The sequence below is a fragment of the Hoplias malabaricus genome, chromosome 8 (genome assembly GCF_029633855.1).
Source record: "Hoplias malabaricus isolate fHopMal1 chromosome 8, fHopMal1.hap1, whole genome shotgun sequence".
NCBI lineage: Eukaryota > Metazoa > Chordata > Actinopteri > Characiformes > Erythrinidae > Hoplias > Hoplias malabaricus.
Genome location: NC_089807.1, coordinates 9,147,017 through 9,174,642, shown reverse-complemented (window position 1 = coordinate 9,174,642; position 27,626 = coordinate 9,147,017). Strand labels below are relative to the sequence as shown.

Genomic DNA, 27,626 nt, shown 5'->3' with positions numbered 1-27,626 from the left:
TATGAACACTTGCACTTTGGAGGGAACAATCAGTAGCTTTTACTGTAGAGCTGTGTTCATGAGGCTACATTAATCCTTCATAGGTTCATCATGTCAACTCATACTCAAGAGTTTGTTCACTTTGGCTGCAGCTTGTACTTTTTAAATAGAAAAATGTACTGGATGGAGCCCAAAGCTAGGGGCTTCATATTCCTCTGGCAAACTCTTGGCAATGGGCATGGTGAGCTTAGGCACATACAGTAGAGTCTAACTGTTCCTGTGGGTTGAAGTCATCTGACCTTTATGTAGGTGTTGTGTAGCCTTATGAATTGAACAGTAGAAAATACAAAGTTTGATGTTTGCTGGATTTTTTGAGTGAAAGCTTGAAAATCACACAAAAAAACCCACTCAAAACCCTGCGTCTTAAATATTCTGCCTTTCACTCCTCTCTTCCTCTTTCTACTTCACCTTCATTCTATCTGTGTGTGTATGTGTGTGTTTTGGGGGTGAATGTGTATGTTTTAACATAAATATTTCCTTTAACTGCACACACATGTATATGCACACATAAAATATCAGAATTTGTGCAAAAAATGGAAAAATTAAAAAAAGAAAAATGGATTTTCCTGGGGGAAATAAATGTTTATGAAAAAAAAAAAAACCATTGTATATTTTTATACAATATTCACTTTCTGACACTTGATTTGCTTCCGGTGAGCCGCCTGACCTTTTGACCTCTTGTGTGTGTGTGTGTGTGTGTGTGTGTTTGGCCCCCTGCTGTTGCCTATGGAGTCTCTCTGCACACTGTAAATGGTTTTAATATTAAAAATCAAGCTATTCTGGGCCACTGGGGAGGGAGGGGGAGGGCTTGGGGGGAAGAGGGGAGCAGAAGTGAAACACAAAACATATATCTTTGCTGTTTACATATCATGATGTGTTTTCAAATTATGCACATTGTATTTTGTTGTTTTTTTATGGTAATGTATAGAGGAGTGTGTCCAGGTGACCTGTGCTAGTGGCTAAAGATGCTAACTGCTGTCCTCGGTGGGGGTGGGGGGCTGGGGTGGGCTCAAGAATATTATTTTGTTTTTTATTTTTATCCCAAAGCAGCTAATAAGATCGGAATCAGTTCCAATTACACTACTCAGCCACTGCAGAGGAGGAGCTTTTCATTTTCAGCCTTAATCTGATCTCACAGCAGCTAAAGAGAGTATGATAATAAAAACAGAGTATTAAGTTAATAATAAGAAGAATGAAGTGTAAACTTAAACCCAAATGGCCAATAAATAATGACTGTAAAAGGCAGAGACTACTATTCCACTCATTTTTCAGTGTCCAAAAACCAATATGTAATTATTATATATTTAGAATACAACAGTTTTCAGTATCCACTGTGTTCATACATCACCCTGATTTTAGTTTGCGTACTCTCCAGGAGACTTGCTTTCAGCTTTTCAAATAATTCTTCAACCACAGCCACCAAAGTTCAGTCATTGAAGTTAGTTGCATGTTCAGCTTCTCACAAGGCAAGTAACTCATTTACAAACGTGGACACAACAGTCCATACAGACTTCCTCCTCATCATTGTGAGGATTTAGAGGGACAGGCATGGGCTGAAGGTCAGAGAAGCAGGCTTGGGACCAAAACGTCTTTGGTTTCATCCTCTGGACTGGCATGAGCAAAATGAGGGCATGGGATTGATGGAACACTGCCTTGTCTTTTTAACATTCACAGTTGAAGTGCCCTTGGAGATTTGAGGAAAGAAGAAAGATTTATATAAACATTTAACTGTTTCAGCTGCTCTGAGGTCAGACAATTTATGCTGTTCTAAAAGGGATATTATTATTAAAGTTACTGTCAGTATTAGGATCAGTAAAATCCTTTTTTTTTAGATCCTTTTTTTAAAATGCAGTTTTACTATTACTATTACTGCAGTTGATTCAGATCTGGAGTGTTATTTTTTTTAGATGTCTATGAATAAATGAACTTTGTTTATTAAGTTGTAAATCTTACTGATTGTAGCTTTAATAGTGCGTCATAATGTTACATTTAGTGAGGAAAACACTTGAAACAACTTTGAGATCATGTACGTCTTACAAACCTACTTCAGGGTTCAGTCATTCAACACACAAACATACAAACACACACACACACACACACACTGAGTTATACACTCCTTCACAGCATGGTGGTAAACCAGATGGATTGATGGTTCTGTTTGTTCATCTGTTCCTTTGTTTTTTACTCTGCACACTAAAAGTGTTCTTTTTATTTCAGGGAATTATGCATGACATTTAACTTAATTTAATTAATTTATGTCTGTTTATTTATTTGTTTTGGATTATTTTGTCAACAGAGAAATTAAAGGATCTTGTTTGAAAAAGAACTACAATTATCTGTGTCTCTTTGTGGTGAGTTGTTATTTGTTGAGTACTCTTTTTATTATCATCCATTCATTGTCGGTAACCACTTATCCAGTTCAGGGTCGTGGTGGCAACACAATCACTCACACACTCACGCCTGTGGACACTTCTGAGCAGCCAACTCACCAGCGTGTGTTTTTGGACCATGGGAGGACACCGGAGTACCTGAAAGAAACCCACATGGACACGTAGAGCACACCAAGCTCTTCAGAGCTCTCTGTGGCCTGACCCTCTGTTCGTGCTTGGACTGTTGATGGTTTTCTGTTTGCATATATTTGCATAAGTCTATATTGAGGTTGATTCATATAAATCTCTTCATAGGGTCATCATAAATCTCATCATCCATCCATCCATCCATCCATCCACTCATTATCTGTAACCGCTTATCCAGTTCAGGGTCGTGGTGGGTCCAGAGCCTACCTGGAATCATTGGGCGCAAAGCGGGAACACACCCTGGAGGGGGCGCCAGTCCTTCACAGGGCAACACAGACACACACATACACATTCACTCACACCTACGGACACTTTTGAGTCGCAAATCCACCTACCAACGTGTGTTTTTGGGCTGTGGGAGGAAACCAGAGCCCCCGGAGTAAACCCACATGGACACAGGGAGAACACACCAACTCCTCACAGACAGTCACCTGGAGCGGGACTCGAACCCACAATCTCCACAATCTCCCTGGAGCTGTGTGACTGCGACACTACCTGCTGCTCCACCGTGCCGCCCTAAATCTCATCATATTTATCATATTAACCATTATTATGAGATGTTATGAAAAGCAAAGTCATTATTGGGTGGCACAGTGGTGCCATAGCTGTCGCTGTCACAGAGCTCCAGGGTTGTGGGTTCAAACCCCCCACTTCAGGTGTGAGGGTGTAATGCCCTGTGATGGACTTGTGCCCTGTCTGGTGCACCCAATGATTCTGGAATCATTATAATGAGATGCCAATTATAAGATGCAAAGTCATTACTGAGATATGCTACATCATTATGAGCAAAGCAGAATAAAACAAGATTCCACACACCTCTACAAACATATAATATAGAATATTATATATTGAAATAGAAAGTTACATTCATACTTAAAACAGTTTGCGAAACAGATAAATAAAAAACACAAAAGTAAAAACAATGTTTTAAGCTCGATCTTGGGGAATCCTCCAGTTGTAGTCAGGCAGTGCAGGTGTGTTCTGGGGCATGACTTTGGATGGAGGACTGAAGCAGATCCAGGTCTCTGGGTTGACGACTGATTCCGAGTCAGATTTTTCTGTTGGTTTCAAACACTTGCTGATTTCTACAAAAATCCCCACTTCAGCTTTAAAGGTGTTTTAATTCATAATATGACACTGATATGTTTAGTCAGTGTAAAGTTAGCCTCCAAAATCTTATATCGGGAAAAATAAGTCCCTGTAATTCGGAATTGAAAGCTTTTATTTTGACCTCTCTTTCTGAAGACATAAGCTGCAAAAGCGTGAGTTTGATTGACGCTTAGCTGCACCTATCAAATTGCAGATCGCTGTTGAAGCCCCGCCCTTTTAGCACTACACAAACGCACACACAACACAAGCACGCGCATCTGAGTCGCTGGCTGCAGTGCGCGTGCGCGTTCAGGTCGCCGCTGAAGGTGCTGCGCGTTCGGCACGGAGCGCCAGCCTCTGCGGCCTGGGCGTCACGGGGCGCGCGCCCCAATCGTGGGGTAAACACGGAGTCGGTTTTCACCTCGTGCCCCCCCGCAGGGTGTGGACTCATCCTCCATGGAGGCATCTGAGCGCGCGGGGGGGTTCCCCAATGCACAAGCACACGTCATCCTGGAGCACGAGGAGGCTGAGGAGGATGAAGGGGAGCACGAGGAGGACGAAGATGACGAGGCGCGAGTACATGGTATGTGACTGCAGCACAACCTCATTCGGCTTTAAACACCGAGCTCGAGACAATTACACAGGCCGGTTGGTTCCTCCTGCGCGCCTTACCGTGACCGAGGCCACACACACACATATGCATGAAAATGTACATATGCATGCATAAGTATGTAAATGCATGTATATTATTGTGTATACACACTCACGCATGCATATGTATTCATATGCATTCACATAAATGTGCTCGCATACATACACTCACACATACACACATGCTAAACACTGAATTCCACTGCATGCTTTTCTGGAGACATTACACAAACAGAGCAAAATGTGCATCTTAAAGTAGCAGAGTAGCACTCGTTATTAGAGGCATCCACTCACATGGACATAAGGACACAGTGTTTTCAGTGAACTAGCCCATAAACATTGGGCAGGCTTTCGAGGCTTTAGTGCTGCAGAGACTGTGTTAGAGAACCGGCACATCAGCAGAAATCCCCTTAGACATAAACACAGGGTGGGATTTTTATTTTCTTGATGTTGCAGTGCTGTGATTTCACTTTTATTGGACAAAATAAAATATAATTTGGGCAAATATATTTATGCTTTAGAGGAAATAAATAAAACAGGAGATTTGAAATGTGCCATGTGTTTTGTGCAGGCCACATTCTATGTAGTGCAGAAGTATTTTCCCCTACTGAGAATGTTTTCACTTATATTCAGTCAGTACATGGGCATCTGGACATGTCTCTTCACACTGGCCCTTTTTAAAATGTCCAGTATTTTCTTGGTCTGTAAACATTCATTTATTTTTAGCTAGCCTTGCCATCAGTGTGTGTGTGAGCCGTCATTTCCAAATGTGTGTCCCATATTTTATTGTTTTTATTGCTTAAAACTTGTAGATGGCACAGGAGACTTAATCAAACACAGGTTACATGATGCACCTCTGTCCAGTTAATAATAATTAAAAGTTATCTACAGCTTTAAAATGGAGAAGCACTGCTGAGAATCTCTGAGAGTTCTTGCATAGGTTCAGCTGCAGATAAACAGGACTGTTATTATCGTAGCAATTCTGAGCTGAGTGTGAAATGTTACTGAGATCTCCACTATTCTAGAAGAGACAATAGAACTGAAGTGGAGACACAGGTGAGATTTCTGGGCCCTTAGCAAACTGTAGCCCACCATGCTGAACTTAAGTCAGTAAGTCAGTATTTTCCAGCATTAACCACAGATTATTCACTGGAGATTGTCTCTATTTTTTGTGAGGATGCACTGAATGATGGCTGTGTAGAACTGGATCGTCAGACTCTGTGGCAGTGAGAATTTCTTAAGCTGTCTGAGGGAGAACATCCTTTGCTGTGATTTCTTGGTAATGGAGACAGTGTTTCTCTTCCACTTCAGATCTCTGGATATTGTCTGGCTGTTCTACTCTGTACTACCACTTATGCTTGCTCATAGTTTCAGTCTCAAGCCCAGTCCAAAATGGTCATTGTCACTGTCCAGCTAGAAGACAGGCATCTTCAAAACAGCAACTTAACTGTGTTTTGTATTGGTTCATTCATCATGAAATATTCACACAAAGTGAAGGACAGCTGCTGTGTTCCAGTGAAATAGATACTTGTTCTTCCTTTAACAGCAACGATATGTGGTCTGTCCCATTTCTCATATTGCCAACCAAAAGGTTGTTCATGATTGCTGTCCATGAGCCCTTAATGTAGTATTTGGTGAGAACTGCAAGGGTGTGGGTTCAGCAGAGTGTTATTACCCAGAATCCCTTTAGATACTTATGAGGACCAATCAGAATGAACAGGGTTTTTATATGGCTGTCTGATCAACATGGAGGGGAGAAAGGTAGAAAGATATATATATGAAGGCATTTGTTTCTTTATTACCTAGTCAGTACAATGCATTATACCTGTATTCTGAATTGAGCCAGTGTGAATTACATGTAGAGTCCATGTCTCATAAGAAATCTTAGTTTGTAACTAATATGTGACTGTCAAAATATGTTTTTGACAACACCCAATTGTAGACTTTGAGGTAAAATTAGTTCTCTCTTTGGGAAAGGGCTTCAGATTCTCTGCATCTTGCCATAATTCTTTCCAATATTCGTCCATGGTTCTGCCCCAGGCAGGTATTCTCACTCCTACAAAACCAGATTCCTATATTTTTGACTTTCGCTTCTGTGTTTACCTTTGTGTGAATGTAGTTTAGTACATGTTTATAGATGACAATGTGTGTCAATGATGTCTTTCAGAAATTACTGAACCACACACAGTCTGAGGAGAGCTGAGGAGTTAGCGGTTGTTAGCATTTGTTCCTTCTTAGCTAAATTAGGCTCCAGTGTAAAACTAAACCAAAATACCAAATATGTCTCAGCTGATTGAGTGCTTAATAGTTAGGATCCTAATAAAAACGAAAGAGAAGTGCACAGGTTGTTATTTCTTTTTATTATTTTTATATTATATTATTTATATTTTTATTACATTTTCTTCTTCTGTTTATTATTGTTATCCTGAAACTCTCATTGTCAGGCTATTAGGACTGTCTGCATTATCTTCTACATAGTTAAATGTTAATTAAACTATACTGTGGGCGGCACAGTGGCGCAACACCTAGTGTTGTTGTCACACAGCTCCCCGTGTCCGCATGTGTTTCCTCCGGGTGGACTGGCTACTCAAGTGTCCATAGGTATGAATGAGTGAGTATTGTGTCACCCTGCGAAGGACTGAAGCCCCCTCCAGGGTGTGTTCCCGCCTTGTGACAAGTGATTCCAGGTAGGCTCTGGACCCATCGGAGCCCTGAATTTGATACGTGGTTACAGACAATGAGTGAGTGAGTGAGTGCTATACTGTGGGACTGAAGCCTTGTACAGAGCTGTGTTTAAGCCTCATTAATGACTCCCGGAGCTCTGCTGCATGTGGTTTAGCTTCAGTTAGCTTCAGTTATTATTTGTTCGGTCACACACTGTTGTTGCATGATTAGTTCTACAACACCACCGTCTCTAGAGAAAAGCAAGAAAGCTCCAAGAACTTTATAGTGGAGCTGTGTCCTCTGGATTGATGAATAGCTGTTGTTTATTCTCAGTATTGTGAAGAAGATGCTGAAAAAGACTTCTACACTGACACCATTCTTTCATTGCAAAATAATCTGGTTTATTACAATAAAAAGCATAGCATGCATATGGTAAATGGTATGGCTTTTGTTTACTTAATTTCCTGTTCTGGTAAAGAAATATAACTTGTAAGGACATTCTGTCCTGCTACCTTCAAGGACGAAGCTTACCCCAACATCCCATTCTCTCAGAGACAAAAACCCCTATATAGGCACAAATTTAGAATAATTACATGTGTCACATATGAATATATTCAATATAATACACTTCATAGCCAATATGTGTGGGATGATTTGGGAACCAGAGTTTATCATCCCACATCTGTATCTGGCCTCACTAATGCTCTTGTGGCCGAATGCCATCAGACATTCACAGGAATGTTCTAACTTCTAATATAAGCCAGTCCAGAAGAGTATAGACGGTAAAGGAAAAAAACACCCTATAAATACCATTCATGTCATTAGAAACATTAGAGGAGCAGGTGTTGACGAATGTTGGCCATATGATGTGTGTGTGTGTGTGTGTGTGTGTTCTTGGTGGCTGCTGGCCTACTTTTGAATCCAGAGGTTCCTCCCAGTTGAAATATTAATTAGAGTGGCAGTCAGATTCAGGCACTCAGTCACGCTGTGACTGCCCTGTTATACATATTATACACTCTACATAGCTGTCTAGATTAATTGACCAAAAATTAATTGTAAAAAAAAATAAATAAATCCTTTATGCATTAAATGGAAATAGCAATAATAATACAGCTTGGTTTTATATATGATACAATAATATTTTAAAAGTATAACAGTACATTGGCAACATCTTTGTATAGGATAGCAGACAGAAATATTCTAGCAACACCTGCGTTCTTAAGACTTAAGTTACCTAGCTTTGTGAAATTCTTTCTGGGTACATTTCTGACTGTGCTGGGGCTTTTATACCTCTAGGTCTCACTTGGCACTGTGAGCTGTGGGCAAGTGGAACTGTGTCAGGAGAGCAGATAAAATATAATCTTTATTAATATAAACATTGTTATTGTTGTTGCAGTGTTGGAGATAAACTTCAGCGAGCTGGTTCTGGAGGAACTGATTGGAGTGGGTGGATTCGGGAAGGTGTACCGTGCTGTGTGGAGGGGTGAGGACGTGGCTGTTAAAGCGGCGCGGAGAGATCCGGACGAGGATGCATCTGAAACATTGAGGAGTGTGTGGCGGGAGGCTCGTCTCTTCTCCATGCTCAGACACCCAAACATCATGGCCCTGCTCGGCGTGTGTGTTCAGGAGCCTAACCTCTGCCTGGTTATGGAGTATGCACGCGGTGGTGCACTGAATCGAGCCCTTGCTGGAAAACGGATCCCTCCAAACACACTGGTCAACTGGGCCGTTCAAATCGCCAGGGCCATGCACTACCTGCACTGCCAAGCTATCGTCCCCATAATACACAGAGATTTGAAATCCAGCAACGGTGAGTATATTATATATATATATATACACATTCAAAGCTCTCCGTAATACACTGACAAATCTAGGCAACACTGTACATGTATACACACAATCCCACGTTTCCCACACTGAGACCTGTACTGTATTTTACTCAGAGCAACAGTAAGTGAGCACACACACACACACACACACACACACACACACACACACATGTCCCCAAAATACACAAGACCTTAAATCTGGTGTGTGTGTGTGTGTGTGTGTTGGGGTGTTAATCCTGCGTTTCTCAGTATGTTTGCTCTGTCAGAGCCGTTAAACCCCAAGCTCATTAGCTGGGATTTACCCTTGTCTTCACTTCCCTCTTTCCTATTGGTTGTTGAGAACAGGCAATCATTTTATATTGGTCAGAACTGTGTCGATTTGTTTGGGACCTTGTGTCTGATTGGCTGGTGTGGTGCTATGCTATGGCTTTGTGATTTCCCTTTTTTCCCCAACTGTGGCACAGACAGGGATATGGCATTGCTTACAGTGGCAGTTTACTGAATAGCACATTTTAACCACTTCATTTTGGACATATACACTCTATGTTCAAAAGTTTGTGGATCTTAGCTCATCCAGCTTCTGAAATAAGGGTAATTAGTATCAAGCTTGTTCCCCATTGTTTCAATAACTTACTCCTCTGGGAAGATGTAGTGGAAACTTGTTGCAAGTATTTTATTATTTTTTGGTGTGGTCATGCACTGATGTTGACTGACTAGGTTTGAAAAGACACCTCAACAGAAGCATTAAATGAAATGGGATGCTCTGGAGCAGCTGCACATGATTACACTGCCCAATGCCAAGAGTCTGCCAGAGGGTTATAATACACAGTATAATTTGTCTGTGTGGAAAATGAAGATTCATCCGATAAATTTGGTATGATTTGCTGTAGTGTTTTTGAATCAAAAGTAATCATACAACACAAGGCTCACCATTGTTTATGTGGCTGAATGCCTGCAAACACTAACAGCAGTGTTCCACCATTTATTGTGAAGACTTCCCAGAGAATCAGAGACTCTAACCAGGGGGGACAAACTCTTTATTAATGTCCTTCCTGTCTGAAGAAATGCTGCATAAGCAGGTATAAGAGTCCTTTCCAAAAAAAAAAAAGTTAATACAGTGTCTAAAAAAGCAACCAAACTTAATGAATTCATTAATTACATTGGACCGTAATTTAACTGAAAAAAGGACAAAGAAAAGATATTCATTGTTTTAAGTGACAATCTTAAAGGAGCAATCTATAATCATGACATCAAGCCTTTAACATTTGAACTGTAATAGAGTTTCAAAACAGTGGAGAGGACTGTCTGCCTCCTCCCCAGATGTGAAGCTTGTCCAGGTTGATCGTTTGAGGAAAACTGAACATATGACTAGTTTAAGAACTAAACTTAAAGAACTAATAGATCAAAAGAATGTACCATAATCAACTGTGCCTACAGCATCTACCAATGCTAGAGAAAAGCAAATAATTGAATGAATGGCTGCCATTAAATATTTAGACAAGACAATCTCTATAATCTTTAACTAGATCATCTATCATGACACATATCCTGGACATGTCATAACTGAGTGCAGTAAATATATTACAAATTGAAAGTGAAATGCAAAAATGGAAACATCTGTCGTAACTTTTCCTGCATTTACAAGCCTTTACCGTCTACTTTCACCTTAAATATGTAATAATGCGGGTGTGTAGAGTAAGGGAAGGAGGTAAGTGCAGGAGGTTTTATTACAATAACTTAAAGGAAACTAGACAAAGGGACGCCAAACAAAAGGGCAAAACACAGAAGCTAAGGAGCTAAACAAAAGGGCTAAATACAGAGGCTAAGGAGCTAAACACAAAAGACTAGGCTAAAATATAAACAGAGCTAAACACAAAACAAGGCTCAATGCTAAACACTAAACACAACTAAACGCTAAACACAGCTAAACAGGAAATCTAAACGTAAAACACAAGAGCTAAACAAGAAGGCTAAACACAAAGCAAGACAAGACAGAATTAAACATAGAACAAGGCTAAACATAGAACAAGGCTAAACATAGAACAATGCTAAGGAACATACATACAAACAATGAAACACTGACAAGGACTATATAAAGACAACACCAACAAGAAACACCTGGGCACTAATTAAGACACATGACACTAGAAACACAAGGGAAGGGTATCACATGACCAGGGAACAAGCAGGAAGCAGACACAAGACGGGGGAAACAGTCACATGACAAGGGGAGCGCAGAACAGAAACAATATAAAACAGAACACAAAACAGCACGTTAGAAAATATGTAGACTAGACAAGGCTGGTGTTATTTTCCCTTCAACCATAAATGTAAATATGTAGGAGACAGATCCATGCTTCTTACTTCACAATTTTCATATTCAACAATTTAGTTCCACCTTAAATTGGTCAGTTTGATTATTATTGGCGCTATTCTCCTGAATACTCTGTTCCGCATTAAATAGACAACTATGCAAAGCTCAAGATGGAGCTAGTCAGTGCTGGATGGCCAGTCAGGATGGTCTTTTCTTTTCCTGTAGGATCTGACAAAGTATAATTTCCAAAAATATGGACTTGTCTGACCACAAAACACTGCCTTATTTTATAATTTTGGACCCAGGGAACTCACCAGCATTTTTCAAACATATTATATGGCTTTTTCTTTGCATTATAAATTTCGTGTTGCATTTCTTGATGCAGTTGAGGACTGTGTTAAGTGACAGTCCTTTTCCAAAGTACTTTCCAAAGTTCCAAAGTTCATATGTCCACCACTGTAAAAATCAAATTAAAAAACATTTTGTACTTTTATCAGTTAAAAATGCACAAGCAATTATTTCTGGGATGTTTTGATTGAATTTTTTTGAATGTGTTTTTTTGGAAATGAGGTTTGAAATATGTAGCGGTAGGTCTCACACTAACTGAATTCTGTACTACTTACAACTAGTTGGTGAAAAGTAACATATTTAACAGTTAGTACATGCTTAATGTCTTATTCTTTTCTTTTCCTTCTGATCGGACTAACATCTTTCCTTCCTTCCTTTTCTCTTTCCCTTTTCTGTCATGTTTACATCCCTTCTATCCTTTGCTCTTTTTGTTTTCCTGCTTGAATCACCTTCTCCTTTTCTATTCTATTCTATTCTATTCTATTCTATTCTATTCTATTCTATTTAACCCTGTGTCCTTTTGTAAAACACCCTCATTGCTCTAGTCCTGATCCTGGAGCGAGTGGAGAGGGAAGATCTAAGTAATAAAACTCTGAAGGTGACAGATTTCGGGTTGGCACGAGAGTGGCACTGTACCACCAAGATGAGCGCAGCGGGCACCTACGCTTGGATGGCCCCTGAGGTCATCCGCTCCTCCACCTTCTCCAAAGGAAGTGATGTCTGGAGGTGGGCTACTCATTTCCTCTTGTATATGAGTCCCTTCCAAAGGTTCACAACCACACAGTACAACATGCAACATTGCTGGTGATAGTGATGCCAGAAGTGTGTGTAATGCCAAATGCTTACATTGGAAACGTAAGTGGTAAATTTGAAGGCGGTAAGGCAGTACATTTTAAAGAAATATAGGGAAGCTACCAAATAAGATAAAATATAAAAAAAATATTAGTAACTAGTAATAAATAAGTTAATAATAAGATGTAAAATAATATATAAATACATGAATACAGCTTATAGCGAGGCTAATATAGAAAACATTTGTAATTTTAGTGTTAACAACTTTCAGTGGACTAAAAATGTGTACATTTTAATATGTTCCTGATTACAGACTAATGTAGATAGTAGTTTTCTTAGGGAAAATGAAAAAGGAATAGGAATAAGGACGCTTTTTTTGTAGATAAATTAGAAGATGTACTGAGTTTGTGAGGAAAAACATTTGTATTACTAGGTTTGTTTAGTGTGTGCTGCTTTGCATCACTGCATTTTTGAAAATTTTCTACCTTTGCCTTCCCTATTGCTGTTTGTTTGTGTGTGTGTGTGCTCTCTACACAAGTGCTTGTCTATTTGTGTCTGAGCTCAGGGGTTTCCCATACAGGGATTACACAGAGATGACTTAGAGAGATACACACCGTCCTTCACTATCACAGCCTCTTAGTGTGTGTGTGTGTGTGTGTGTGTGTGTGTGTGTGTGTTTACCCAGCTGGACCAAAAATATAAAATTTATTTGTCCAAAAGTATAGGACACTTTATGACACTCCTTATAATGAGTGACTTAAGATAAACTTTTAGTTGTGCACGGTTTAAAAAAAATAAAAATAGGCTGAACTGAAATAGGATGCTTGGGGACAGGTCACCATGCCTGATACCAGCTGGGTATCTCTACCATCTCCCCATGATTGGCTTTGGAGCAGTAGAACTGTGTTCTGTGGCATGATTAAGCACCATCCATGATGATCTGAGTAATGATCCACAGCTAATCCTCAAACATAATTTTGTGATCATGGCTGCTATCAAATCCTCACACCTATCAAGTCACCACATACATGTTAGTAATCCACCACTGCAGTACCAGTTCCAAGTGTTATTTCAATACATAATTCCCTAAAACCTTATTTCAGCCCTGCATATTTATATTTCATCTGTTCTCTCTCTCTCTCTCTCTTTCTCTCTCTTTCTCTCTTTCATTCTCCCTCTTTCATTCTCTCTCTCTCTCTCTCTCTCTCTCTCTCTCTCTCTCTCTCTCTCTCTCTCTCTCTCTCTCTTTCTCTCTCTGTGTAGTTATGGGGTGTTATTGTGGGAGTTATTAACTGGAGAGGTTCCGTTTCGTGGGATTGATGGACTGGCTGTAGCATATGGTGTGGCCATGAATAAACTGGCGCTACCCATCCCATCCACATGTCCGGAGCCCTTTACTCGCCTCATGGAAGGTAAAACAATGGCATTTACTCTTTGAGGGTGAGGCATACAGCAGTAATATACCATCATGCTACACTTTGACATTGTTTATGACAGTATATTAAATGATACCATGTTCTGTTGTTTGATTAGTTGGAACATACAGTGCCCCCATTATAAATGGCCTATAACCTGTGTTCTCATTTATAATACTTTGATTTTCTTGACATTTTCCCATATATATGAGCTGCCTGTTTTCTTGTTGTTGTTGTTTATTTTTGTTGTTTTACTCTTTGTGATGGGCAGATTGTTGGAGTGCAGACCCACACTCTCGTCCGTCTTTCTCCTCGATACTGGACCAGCTGACTTGTATTGAGGAGTCAGGTTTTTTTGAGATGCCGGACGAGTCGTTCCACTCCCTGCAGGATGACTGGAAGCTGGAGATTCAGGAAATGTTTGACCAACTCAGAGCCAAAGAAAAGGTCAGAACTCCACAGGCAGGGAGCACAGGCTTCTTCTGAGTTTTCTCATCTCCACATTCTTTTAAACAGCTTCAAATACAGCATCACTGGGGCTCAAGTGTCAGGATGTGTTGAGTTTACCTATCTGATAATATAGTATTTATTTTAATATTATTGTCTCTCTGTAGGAGTTGAGGTCATGGGAGGAGGAGTTATCAAAAGCAGCAATGCAGCAGAAGAGCCAGCAGGAGGCGCTGCGCCGTCGTGAGCAGGAGCTGGCTGAGCGAGAAATCCACATCCTGGAGCGGGAGCTCAACGTCATCATCCAACAGCTTTACCTCGAAAAACCTCGTCTAGAACCTCGCCACGGCATATTCCGCCGCAGCCGCAATAAACTCCGGCCCGGAGACCGCATCAGCCTCCCCTCCGGTAGTACAACAAACGGCATTTCACTGCACCAGGGTCATGCAAACTCCTTTTTAAAAAAAATAAAAATAAAAATAAATAAATAAACTATGTACTGTGTATATGATATATACATTGAATTACATATACATATAATAGCTGGAAAAGCATTCATAAAAACATCCATTTATTTATTTGGTAGCATTTTAGAATAAGACTACACTTATAAAATTTTATTAATGATTTACCATCTGTTTATTAATGGTCAATAATTAGGATGTAAATGCTTTAAAAGCCATTAAAAATCATTTATAAATATTGGACATTAAGTCTGTCATCGTTAGCAAATATTTTATAATACGTTTAACCCTTTCACCAACAAGTTTAATCAATTAACTTCTAATAGATCGTCTTTGAAGACACTGATGATAATGAGGTGTGAGCATTGACAAGTGAAATGACTAAATTCCCTTTCTAAAGTTTTAGCTTATTCTTTACCTGACGCTTTCCCTATGAGACAAAAAAGAGGTCACTCTTTCCCTTTTTATCTCTTGTGTTACAAATGATTATTAACAACTTTTAAGGTGTTTACAACCTAATTAATAACCATGTATGAAGCCATTTATAAACCTGTATAACCGTAGTCGTATTTTAAGGTGGTACCATGATCAGTAAGACATTTCAAATAGATAAAATAAAAACAAAACAAAACACACAGGTAATAATTCCTGTTTGGGTTCAGGCCGAGCCTACACCATCAGACCAGCCAGGCGTTTGAGGTGGTCTAGGGGCATGGGGAATCTCTTGTTCTGTAGAATTGCCATCTCACTTTTTGGCAACAGTTGCAATGACAAATTTTAACCAACCTTTGTTTCTTGAATTATTTCAGACTACAATAAAAAAAACTCACGATGGATAATGATATAGTTGTAGGTAAATGAAATGTCACTTAAATGAAACTACAATTTATGGCCTACAGGTATTCACAACATATTGTCACAAGTACATGTGTCTCTTTTGTTCTTCATAGATCAGCCGTGTTTTTATTTATTTATTTATTTATTTATTTTTATGAAGCCTGTCCTTCTTAGCAACTTTACTTAAAAATGCCAACAATATGTATATACATAAGATTTTGATTTAGCAATTCTATTCAAAATTACTCAGAAAAGCTTTTTCATTGATCTGATGATTTGTCTGTACTTAGGCTGTATGTGGTCCTAGAAAGACCTCCAGTTTAGGCTAAATTTCAACCAGATAAGATTGACCAAACATAGCCCAAGTTTCAAAATGTATTATTGTGCTAAAATAAAAGCCCATGAAAGGTCATTATATGACCTTCTGCTAATGGATGTCACACTACAGCACTATAATCTCAGGTCAAACAAACACTTCATATTCAGCTATAGCCCCCTGCTCTTGTTGAGCAGAGGAGGACAGTCAGTGCAACAACAAATCATGCCTACGTCAGCCAGTCAGTCATGAAAACAGACATGAAACATTATTTGACCATCAAGTTTCACATCAAGGAAAGGAAATGCCAGTTCAGACTCATGTTTGAGGGCTTTAGCAGCTCTTAACGTGCTTTCCCACCTGCTTTATTCAGTCCATACCAAAATGCATTGTACAATATGTGAAAACTTAATATGTTCATAATAATAAAATATGTTCATAAGTCAACAGTGAACATTAATTTATATCAAATTTTCTCAGTGGTTCTACGTGTTTTATGTGTTTTAGATGTCTCACACATCCATTGTCTTGATTTTTATGCTGTGTAACTGTAGTAAACATAAGTAAATTTAATCAAATGCACATTAATTCCAAACTGCACAGTAGCACACTACATAGGGTCATTATCAAAAGGACACTCAGTAGTCTACATAGTAAAATTTAAGCAGGTGTGATATGGGACACACCAGGAGTTCAGCCTATTAAATTGGAACCAATACAACGACTTTGACCGTTTAAACCTTTGACTTTGACCTTTGGAACCAATGTAATGAGTTCACCCATTTAAGGTGAACAGAAAATGCAAAGAATAAACTAACTAACTAATTAAATAAATAAATAAATGTAAATAAATATTCCACAACATGTTTCTCTACTCAGGACTCCTTTACTCTACTGTATCTTTGCAATACATTAGTTGTTTTCTGCTCTTTTAATTATTAAAATGTTAGATATTACATTTAAGGACTACCACTACCACTACTACTACCACTACCACTACACACTAAAAAGACATCGTAAAACTGGAATCTTCTGCACAACACAAAAACTTTGTTTATTGTCAGAGATAAAATTCTTTGGCAGCTTTTGTCTACAGTTTGAGGAGCTGCTGTTTGTTTACAATAGTGTTAAAGTTTAATAGTAAATTGCCTTTAAGTGTCATGTCCATGTGTAATATACACAGAACAGGAAGCATTTTATTTCTGTCACAGAGAGAGGCCTAAAATGGGCCTGGCACCTAATAATGAATGGTGGTTTATATTTGTTTGTGTGTCAGATTTTCAGCATAAGATTACAGTGCAGGCATCACCTTCTTTGGATCGAAAGCGCAGTGTTTTTGGAAGCTCCACCCCCCCAACCAGCCCCCCAATACTGCCCCGCCTCCGAGCTATACAGCGTAAGCATTCATTAGATTTATGCTAGTTCAGCAAAACATCCTTCCTTAGGCCAAATCATAGATGTTTGTAGACTTCATAGAGGTACACAAAGTGATAATAACCACACAATAATTATAATGAAACTGTACTATATTAATTATTAGCTACATTGTTTTATGGAAATAATAATAAATAAAAAACACCATTATTTCTAACACTGTTATTATAGATATGTGGTTTTATTTCAGACAGTGCTGATTTTTTTGTTTATTTTTTTGTCGTCACTGTCATGATGAAACCTCATATCTTAGATTGTAGTTTTATAGAAGAATGTAAAAAATAAATATTCATTATTTTAATAAGATTTTATTTTAAATAATTATTGAGTGTGTTTATTTCTGCTTTTTGACCTCAGTGACCCCTGCAGACAGTCAGAGCTGGAACAGGAATGCAGCCTTTCAGCTGGATGAAGAAGAGGAGAGGAAGAGTTCCCGAAAGAAAGGGAGAACACGTGGAAACGGAACGCACAGAGAACATAGTGCGGATGAGAGGTGTGTGTGTGTGTGTGTGTGTGTTTTGTTCAAATTCAAGCCAAAAAATCCCTGCAATGCCCTGGGGCACTGCAGAGTTGACAGGCTTTAAAGACTTTTGGAATAACATATTTACCTTGTACAATTTGACAAAATGTTATTTTTATCCTGTGTTTCCTTGGTCAGTTTGCAGAGTCCAAAACAGGGCAGTAGACAGCGTTCCTGCAGCGCTCCAAATCTGCGACGTTCCCCCAGACATAGCCCTGCGCTCCCTGCTGTACCCAGTGTTCCTGAGAATGGTAAGACACACACCTTCACATAAAAGTGCATGGTTACATTCGCTTATGCTGTAATTGCTGCCATCAAATTCACATAGAAATAGCCCAAATTCCAGTGTAAATGTTTTCCAGAAGAGTAAAGCCTCTCACTGCGGGTCAGGTCAGGTTCCCTATTAATGGCCCTTATTTAAGAAGAAATATTGGACAAGCAAGTGTCCACAAAACTTTGGGCACATGTGTATAGTGAGTCAGGTGGTTTTCTGTTGTTTTTTTAAGTGTGTAATGGACTGTACATTACCAATACAGCAATAGAAAAAAAACGAAGTAGTCCTTTAATCTGTGCCTGCTGTAGCTGGCAGATTCACCAAGAACAAAATGTTACCGTCTGCAGACTTCAGATCGGCTGCTGCGTTGCTTAGGAACAGCAGAAAAGAAATTCTACCTTCCTCTCGCCCCAATCTCAAAACCTCTACTGGACTCAAGAACAGAAAGGATTTAACTGGACCCCTGTTTTAAACTCGTGTAATTCACTGCATAACACATAATGCCATTAAACATAAACATAAATACGGTAAGTAACAAATTCCAGCTGCTAAACTTTGTACCTGTAGCCACACAATACCCAAAAGTTTGGATACCTCTTTTTCTAAGTACTTTTTTTCAGTAACAGCTTCTACAATGGTGCCACATCAATGTCAAAACTAGAGGGTGTGAAAACACCAGGTGAAAATATAAAGCTGCGGGTTTTATGTGTCTAAATATCCCTCTCGAGTATGAAGGTGAAATTTCCAGTCACAGAGAGAGGATCTGTGTGCTATTCATCGTAATATCTCTCTCACATTGTGTTTTTTTTTTCCTCTTTAATGTTTGTCCCCACTCGATTTTAAAGTGTCCTCAAGTGCTAAGGTCATTGCCCTCGGCTGGGCTTGAGGGGAGTTTCTGTTCTCAGGGTTTGGAATGGGTGGGTTTTGACAGTTTTGTAGGGGGCTCAGGCTGTTTCTATCAGTGAATACGTTGGATGTCTCCTCACCTTCTCATTGTTGTGATCAGGGGCGTCGCTACATTAAGGGCCGGTGATAAGCCTGGCCCCATCAGACGTTATAGTTTTAATAACTAACACTCCCAATACATCCCAATTAATACTACCTAATACACATAAAATATCCTCCTGTACCCATTCGCATTAAGCCCAGCGTGGGGATGGTCCCTCAGAGCTGGTTTATATGAGTGAGCTGAATATTCAACATGCACACATTCAACGTTTTTCCGAAATGAACTGTGGGGCACGATCCTGCTGACCCCACGTTGAGAGCAGCCAATAAGAACTGAAAGATTTACACATGTTAAGCCATTAAGTGAATGTTGTTTAGGGTGTCTGCATTGATCTGCAATTTATCGTAAGATGAACAGAGTCACACAGAGCACCCTAAGGCTCTACACAAGTCACTGGATAATCCACCATTATTAAACTAGATTATGTTTCTGTTTCATTCACATTCTCTCTTCCATTTCCTCTTTAAATCCATTTTAGTCCTCCACACCCAGCACTGAAACAGTGTCAGAAACTACTTCAACATTGTGCATTGTGTACTACATACGCAAATCTTACATTTACTTTTTTAGAGATGTAAAACGTCACTGAAACATGAGGTGAGTTATATTGTGTGAAATTTCATTCAGATGCTGCCCCTACAGATTTTACTCTAGCTCACAATGCATTTCATATCAGACGATATGATGGCAGCCAAAAGAGCATTAATGAGGTCAGGAACTAATGTTGAATGATTAATTCTGGAATCAAAAATACAACTCGAACTTATCCCAGTAGTATATTATAGAGCCAGATTACCTTTTTGATGGGCTTTGCAAGAAGTTCTACTTCACACAGTATAATTAACAGTACATATCTGAGCTTCAACTTTTGTTCTTCTAATCAATTTAGAATGCTTTTACCAGACACTGTGTTAATGACACTTTAAAGTCCTCTGATTTTGCGATTTCTCCTTCCTTTGGTTAGGATCAATTCACTAAAACAGCTGTGTGATAAATGAAACAGCTCATTTTTAATGAATGGTATTCCACTTAACTTTAAATTGCCTGGATAAAAGCCTGGATTTAAAATCTAATTGAGCACCATGCATTGTTATTGGGCAGTCTGAAAGGGGTGATGCAACAATTAGAAATATCTCTCTCTCTCTCTCTCTCTCTCTCTCTCTCTCAAACACACACACACATACACACACAGAGGCAACAACAATCATTAAAACGTTAACAGTTAGTGGACTCTCTTTTTAACCCTTATTAGATGAGAATCTCACTGTTATTAAAGAACTAATAACACTAACAAATATAACTAAATAAAAAATCAGGTATATCAAAAAACAAAGTAGTTTGGGGGGAAAAAAATAATGAATTATAAATATATCATTGTCTTTTTTCTCTTTCTCTCTGCAGATAATGAAGACTGTTGCTGTCCATCTGAGCCCCTGGACTCTCCTGGTCAATCATATCTTTGCATCCCCTTCCACAGGGAGGGTTCAGTTTCTGACGAGTGCGGCTCTGAGAGCACTGTGATTGGCCAAAGTGTTGACTCTTCCCCTGGTTGTTCAAGACGGAGCCCCAGCAGTGGTCGTAGGTCAGATTTGGCACTGTTGGGCTGCGGCACTGTGTTAGCAGCTGTAGGACTTGGCTTTGATTTGCTGGACTTCAGCACTCGCCCAAAGTGTGAGGGGCTTCTCCAGAGAGTGGGTGTTGGCCAGAGGAGGAGTTCCAGTTCCCCTACACGGAAACTGTTTAAACGAGACAGCCCCCTTCGGCCACCGCCCCTCACGCTCTTCTCTCTGTGTTCTGTTTCGGACAGTAACTCAACCCGTTTTCTCCTTCGCTTGGACAGTGAAGAACTATTGATGCTTCACCCACCATCACCTCCCCCCCTGATGCCCCGCCCACTCTCACCCATTCCACCGGTGCCCCACACAATCTCTCCTCATTCAATGCTGCCCCACACCTTTTCCCCACCTCTAGGAATGCCCCACACACCTTCACCCACTCCTCAGGTGCCCCTCCCACTTACCCCCCCTGCTCAGTCGCTGCTGAGGCCACCGCCCTCCAACCCTCTTGTGAATACACACTTGGAGAGTTTTAAGCGTAACCCTCGGCAGTCATTGACGCCCACACATGCCCCTGCAGCGTCCAGCGCTACCCGCAGGCCAAACCGAACACTTCGCCGTACGCCATCTGACGGAGCCATAAAGAACAGTGCAGCAACAAACAACAACAACACACAACACAGTGCTCAACCAACTCCGGCAAAAATGGCACAGGAACAGGCAGGTCAGACACGTGTGTTATACTTCATAAAGATGAATGATTTGTAGAAAATATGTATTTGTTTATTTAATATTGTTTAAGCCTCAGGGTGTTTGGTTGTTTCTGATCTCATTGATTTTATGGTTTAGCACATCTGTAGATGTTTACAAGTTTATTGGGTAAAATCCTAACTTACATTGATCAAATAGAATATCATAATATAATTAAACTGTAGCGAATGTGTGAGTGTGTGTTGCCCTGCAAAGGACAGGCTTCCCTCCAGTATGTGTTCCTGCCTTGCACCCAATGATTCCAGGTAGGCTCTGGACCCACCGCGACCCTGAACTGGACAAGGGTTACAGACAATGAATGAATGAACTAATTAATAAAACTGTAGCTTTTGCATATGACAGTTGCAATATGAAATGTTTAATATTTCAACACTAATTATATACAATGAGTTGCTAGTGTATAAATGTGCTCTTGTGGTAGGTACAATAGCAAATACATAAGCTATGCTAGGTGTAACTTATAAACTAGCAACTCAGTGTATGTAGTTTAACTGCTAACTGGAAGCTACTGATTCCATGAAAAACACTGTATTGTCATTTCTCATACTCGTTATATTCTGTTGTATTTCATAAAAAAACATGTTCTCTAACTCACTCTTCTCTTTTCTCTCTCATTCTTTAACTTTGCTCTCACTCTTCACTCCTCTCTCCCTCTCACTCCACTTACTCCCCACACTCCTCTCTCCCTCTCACTCCTCTTTAAACTTCCATTTCGTTCTCACTCCTTGCTCTTCAATTCTCCCTCTCACACTTCAGATTTCGCTCTCATTCCTCGCTCTTCAATTCTCCCTCTCACACTTCAGATTTCGCTCTCACTCCTCGCTCTTCAATTCTCCCTCTCACTCTTCAGATTTCGCTCTCACTCCTCATTCTTCAATTCTCCCTCTCACTTTTCAGATTTCGCTCTCACTCCTGGCTCTTCAATTCTCCCTCTCACTCTTCAGATTGTGCTCTCACTCCTCGCTCTTCAATTCTCCCTCTCACTCTTCAGATTTTGCTCTCACTCCTCATTCTTCAATTCTCCTTCTCACTCTTCAAATTTCGCTCTCACTCTTCGTTCTTCAATTCTCCCTCTCACTCTTCAGATTTCGCTCTCATTCCTTGCTCTTCAATTCTCCATCTCACACTTCAGATTTCGCTCTCACTCCTCATTCTTCAATTCTCCTTCTCACTCTTCAGATTTCGCTCTCACTCTTCGTTCTTCAATTCTCCTTCTCACTCTTCAGATTTCGCTCTCACTCCTCGTTCTTCAGTTCTCCTTCTCACTCTTCAGATTGTGCTCTCACTCCTCGCTCTTCAATTCTCCCTCTCACTCTTCAGATTTCGCTCTCACTCCTCATTCTTCAATTCTCCTTCTCACTCTTCAGATTTCGCTCTCACTCTTCGTTCTTCAATTCTCCTTCTCACTCTTCAGATTTCGCTCTCACTCCTCGTTCTTCAGTTCTCCTTCTCACTCTTCAGATTTTGCTCTCACTCCTCGTTCTTCAATTTTCCCTCTCACCCTTCAGATTTCGCTCTCATTCCTTGCTCTTCAATTCTCCCTCTCACACTTCAGATTTCGCTCTCACTCTTCAGATTTCGCTCTCACTCCTCATTCTTCAATTCTCCCTCTCACTTTTCAGATTTCGCTCTTACTCCTGGCTCTTCAATTCTCCCTCTCACTCTTCAAATTGCGCTCTCACTCCTCGCTCTTCATTTCTCCCTCTCACTCTTCAGATTTCGCTCTCATACCTCATTCTTCAATTCTCCTTCTCACTCTTCAGATTTCGCTCTCACTCTTCGTTCTTCAATTCTCCTTCTCACTCTTCAGATTTCGCTCTCACTCCTCGTTCTTCAGTTCTCCTTCTCACTCTTCAGATTTCGCTCTCACTCCTCGTTCTTCAATTTTCCCTCTCACCCTTCAGATTTCGCTCTCATTCCTTGCTCTTCAATTCTCCCTCTCACTCTTCAGATTTCACACTCACTCCTCGCTCTTCAATTCTCCCTCTCACTCTTCAGATTTCGCTCTCACTCCTGGCTCTTCAATTCTCCCTCTCACTCTTCAGATTTCGCTCTCACTCCTTGTTCTTCAATTCTCCTTCTCACTCTTCAGATTTCGCTCTCACTCCTCGTTCTTCAATTCTTCCTCTCACTCTTCAGATTTCGCTCTCACTCCTCGTAATTAAATTCTCTCTCTCACTCTTCAGATTTCACTCTCACTCCTCATTCTTCAATTCTCCCTCTCACTCTTCAGATTTTGCTCTCACTCCTTGCTCTTCAATTCTCCTTCTCATGCTTCAGATTTCACTCTCATTCCTCGCTCTTCAATTATCCCTCTCATGCTTCAGATTTCGCTCTCACTCCTCGCTCTTCAATTCTCCCTCTCATGCTTCAGATTTCGCTCTCACACCTCGCTCTTCTCTCTCCCTCTCACGCTTCAGATTTCGCTCTCATTCCTTGCTCTTCTCTCCCCCTCTCATGGTTCAGATTTCGCTCTCACTCCTCGTTCTTCTCTCTCCTTCTCACGCTTCAGATTTTGCTCTCACTTCTCACTCTTCTCTCTCCTTCTTACTTATCACTGTTCCCTTTCTCTCACTCCACTTCATACTTCTTGCTCCATTTCACTCCTCTTCAAGCTTTTCTCTCCCTCTCACTCCTCATTTTTCTCTCCCTCACACTTTTCACTCATTTATGATTCTCCCAAATGTTTTCAAACACCCATGCCTTACACACAAGCGCATGCAAATGCTCGCACACACACACACACACACACACACACACACTTCAGTTTTTTCTAAAGCACTATATATTACCTCCAGGAAAGGTAACTTACGTTGATGATGCTCCACACCCCATACCTCTTCTAACTGATGCTCAACATTGGTATGGTGAATTTAGACACATGCAGCTGTTCCAGAGAATCTTATTTAATGGTTTTCGATATAAGATTATTCATTAGCAGCTGGTTTATTTTAAAGTCCCTGAATTCACTCTTCATAGGGTTTCGATTATGATCAGAATGTGATTAGTTGGTTCAAAATTATGTAAGTACAATGTTTAAAATTGTCCTGATTTAGCATGTACACACAGGCTAATATGTTAACAAAGTTGTCACAATCTACAATAATACTTAGCATGATACAATACAGTATGATGATGTGCTGTAGTGTTAATTAACTAATATAACCAATGGTTTCTGTGTTGGTGTTTACTGTGTCCTGCAGTGAGTCCGTGGACTATAAAAAACGATCTGTTTGAAATTCCTCGTCTTCCTGATCCTAACCTTGTTTACCCACCCACTCCACGCCGGCGCTGCCAACCCGAACGCCCAAAGACTCTGGATTTCCTGTCAAGGCCACGCCCCTCACCCAGAGCCCGCTGTGAGAGCCAATGGGGAGACTCTCCAGCTCGCACATCCAGCACAGACACTCCGCCAACAGCTGAGTCTGGAGGAGGAGTGGCGGTCCTGCCTACTCCAATGGAACAGCCAACCCCATGCACACCTTGGGTGAATGACAGTCTTCTGGACCAATCAGATGAAGGCCAGGGCAGGGATGGAACGAGACCACTGAATTTAGAGCCCATTCTTCCCAGAAACTCACCTTATAGAACGAGGCCTGGATTCTGGTCCTGACTTCCATTAATGGAATTCAAAGCAATTGTTTTCCCCAATGTAGACTATCAGCCAAGACAAGTGAAACAATTAACAAATCATTGTGCATGGCTAAAAGCAGTAATACAAATATTTAAATCTAAAAACAGATTGGCTTGGCTATGTTTGAGATGGCTGTGAAATACTGAATGTAAATACAGGTAAGAGCACAAATTTACGTTTTGATTGATTATTAAACACCCTTGTAATTTTCATGACTTAATGTTTGACTGCAGTCTTGCTTGGCAACAATATTTTACTATTAACAATATTAAACAAATGATAATATGTAAAATAACTTAATGGATAGCTGTATGTAATACATTGGCAAAAACTATTAGTAATTTATCAACTATTTCACCTGATTTGAGACAAGCATATGTTGTGTTTAGCATAATGCTAATGATAATTCATGGGGCATACACTTTTGATGCTTATTACTCTTATTAACCCCGTAGTTCCTGTTTAAAACTAAAGAAGCTACCTTCAGACTTTAAACATGTCTTGGCTGATGAACTACATTTTGGATAAGTGGAGAAAACTGGGTACATTTAACTTTCGATCAAACTATGGCTTTAATCCAAGTCTTGTCTCAGCCCATTTTATTTAAAACAGAAGAGGTTCTCAGAGCAAAAGTTGAAGCTAAATTCAAAATATGAACCAGATTTTACAGAAACAGACTATATCCTGGACCTTTGTTTTAACCCATAGGAGTGACTGTTGATAGCAAAGGCCTGCTGAAATGTAATATTATCTAGTTCAGTCTGGGTCATGGCTCTTCTTTTCATTATAGATGAAAAGCAATGCATTGCCTCATCAGCATCTTTTATTTAAAATGGACATGAACTTTTTCATAGATGAAACTGCAGTGTAAACTGGAAATAATGATGCGTTATTCTTACAACTGGATTATGGAATCATTGTCACCTACAATGTGCTTAACTCTGTAATTAGCATTTCAATTCCAGACCAGAATGAAAGGAATATTCCTAGATTTCTAAATGAGAAAGTGACTACTGTGTGTCATTAAATCCAGATTTTTCTCATTTAAACTGCCGAGAAAGGTTTGGGACAGCAGACCACCTCATTTCACACTTGCACATGAGGACCATGCAACTAGTGCTGAAGTACGTAGTCTTCTTCCTTTAAAGTGATAGTTTGACCCCAAATCAAATATTCTTAAACCCCAAATGGAAACCCCTCTTTGAGGATTTTATTTAAGCCACAAAAGCTGTATTAAGGAAAGTAGTAGATGGAGCTTCAGACAGTTCCACTGCATCACAGGCCAGTGCTGGGTGGGGCTTGGTACCCCACAAGTCCACACTTGGCACTGAGCATAAAACACCTTGGCTTATGTGCAACTGCTTCAGAGTATCCTGTTTCATTTTATGATTTTGTACAATGGGTGCATCTTAAAGTAGCTGTAATTCACTCATTATTAAGGAACATAAACACAATTTCTTGAACATTTAGTGTAAAAAAAAAAACATGGACTAAAGTATGTTGTGATGGTAATTAACATACATTCGCTTTCTTTAATTGCTATACAAGCCTTGTACAATTAAACATGTCTTGGCTGATTGACTACATTTGAGATAAGTAGAAGACCTGGGGAAATTTGACCTTTTGCCGAACTACTGCTTTAAGAATTGTAAAAATCCCTATGCATCATATTACACTATAAGCTATTGATTGATAACGAGGATTGATCCTCAGAAATGTATCTTTCTGTGTTGTTTAAACTTAATCATCTTTGTCATATTTTTGAATTTGAGTTAAAGCTTTAATCCTGTGTGTTGTATCTCACTCATGTTTATGTGGCTGAACGCAGTCAAATCCACACAGAAATGTTCTGACGTAGTATACAGCTTTTTCTTCGAAGGGCACAGGTGGTTGACACCTGCTCCTCCAGTGTTTATTTTTTAAATTAAGGTTACTAATAGGTAGTTTGTTCCACATTCGATGCAATAACACTCTTTAATGCTCGGGGAAGACTAGAATATTGCTGTGAGTATTTGATGGCATTCAGCAATGGATTTCCTGGTCCTGGATTGGAATTATCATTTTAATCTTTTATATTATATAAAGCTAATTCCTGTATGTTTTCCCCCTATAAGCACTGGTGCTGAATATACACTGCACTGCATGTACTGGCTTTGGTTCAGTAACGGTCAAAAGTTTGGAGCAACCTCAATACATGTATATATTTTCATCCTCCTAAATGATCCTTATGAAACAGAAACTTAAAGTCTTTAAATTACTGTGTGAACATTGTCAAGAGTTTAGAACATTTAGAAGTGCTCATCCCCAGTCCCAAGCCCATTTTGAATGTACTCTTTTGTGAAGTCGAATAATGCCAATGCATTAAAATACGTCCATCTACTCTGACTACATCAGTTTAGTCTTGCCTACTCACTGAAGACGTAGGGATAGTTTTACCATGAGCTGCTTTTTGAACAATGGTCTAAGCAGTCAGAACTGTTGTTAAAAAATACTTCATTAACTGTAGAAATAATCTGGACTGTTTTCGGTAAATCAACCTAAGTGTATTTATTTTCAAGGAAGGAGAAGTAATCAAAGCATTTTGCTGCTAGTTGTACCATGTATGACTATGTATGTGACAAACTTTTACTATATTTCAAAAGTAAGA

At 39.8% G+C, this 27,626-nt stretch overlaps 1 protein-coding gene across 1 annotated transcript; it reads left to right on the top strand.

The window, feature by feature from the left end:
* The first annotated feature begins 4,059 nt into the window (after nucleotides 1-4,059).
* map3k9 (mitogen-activated protein kinase kinase kinase 9) lies at nucleotides 4,060-27,626 on the top strand. Its single transcript, XM_066678913.1, has 11 exons — nucleotides 4,060-4,287; nucleotides 8,416-8,829; nucleotides 12,056-12,236; nucleotides 13,566-13,714; nucleotides 13,989-14,164; nucleotides 14,332-14,572; nucleotides 17,058-17,177; nucleotides 17,573-17,708; nucleotides 17,874-17,986; nucleotides 20,420-21,298; nucleotides 24,549-27,626. The coding sequence occupies exons 1-11, from the start codon at nucleotides 4,161-4,163 to the stop codon at nucleotides 24,956-24,958; spliced, it is 2,946 nt and encodes a 981-aa protein (XP_066535010.1). The 5' UTR covers nucleotides 4,060-4,160; the 3' UTR covers nucleotides 24,959-27,626.

Coding starts and splice junctions, on each gene's coding strand:
- map3k9 (XM_066678913.1), top strand. CDS start 4,161: ATGGAGGCATCTGAGCGCGCGGGGGGGTTCCCCAATGCACAAGCACAC. Junction 12,237..13,565: donor AAAGGAAGTGATGTCTGGAG/GTGGGCTACTCA, acceptor CTCTCTGTGTAG/TTATGGGGTGTTATTGTGGG. Junction 17,987..20,419: donor ACCCAGTGTTCCTGAGAATG/GTAAGACACACA, acceptor TTCTCTCTGCAG/ATAATGAAGACTGTTGCTGT.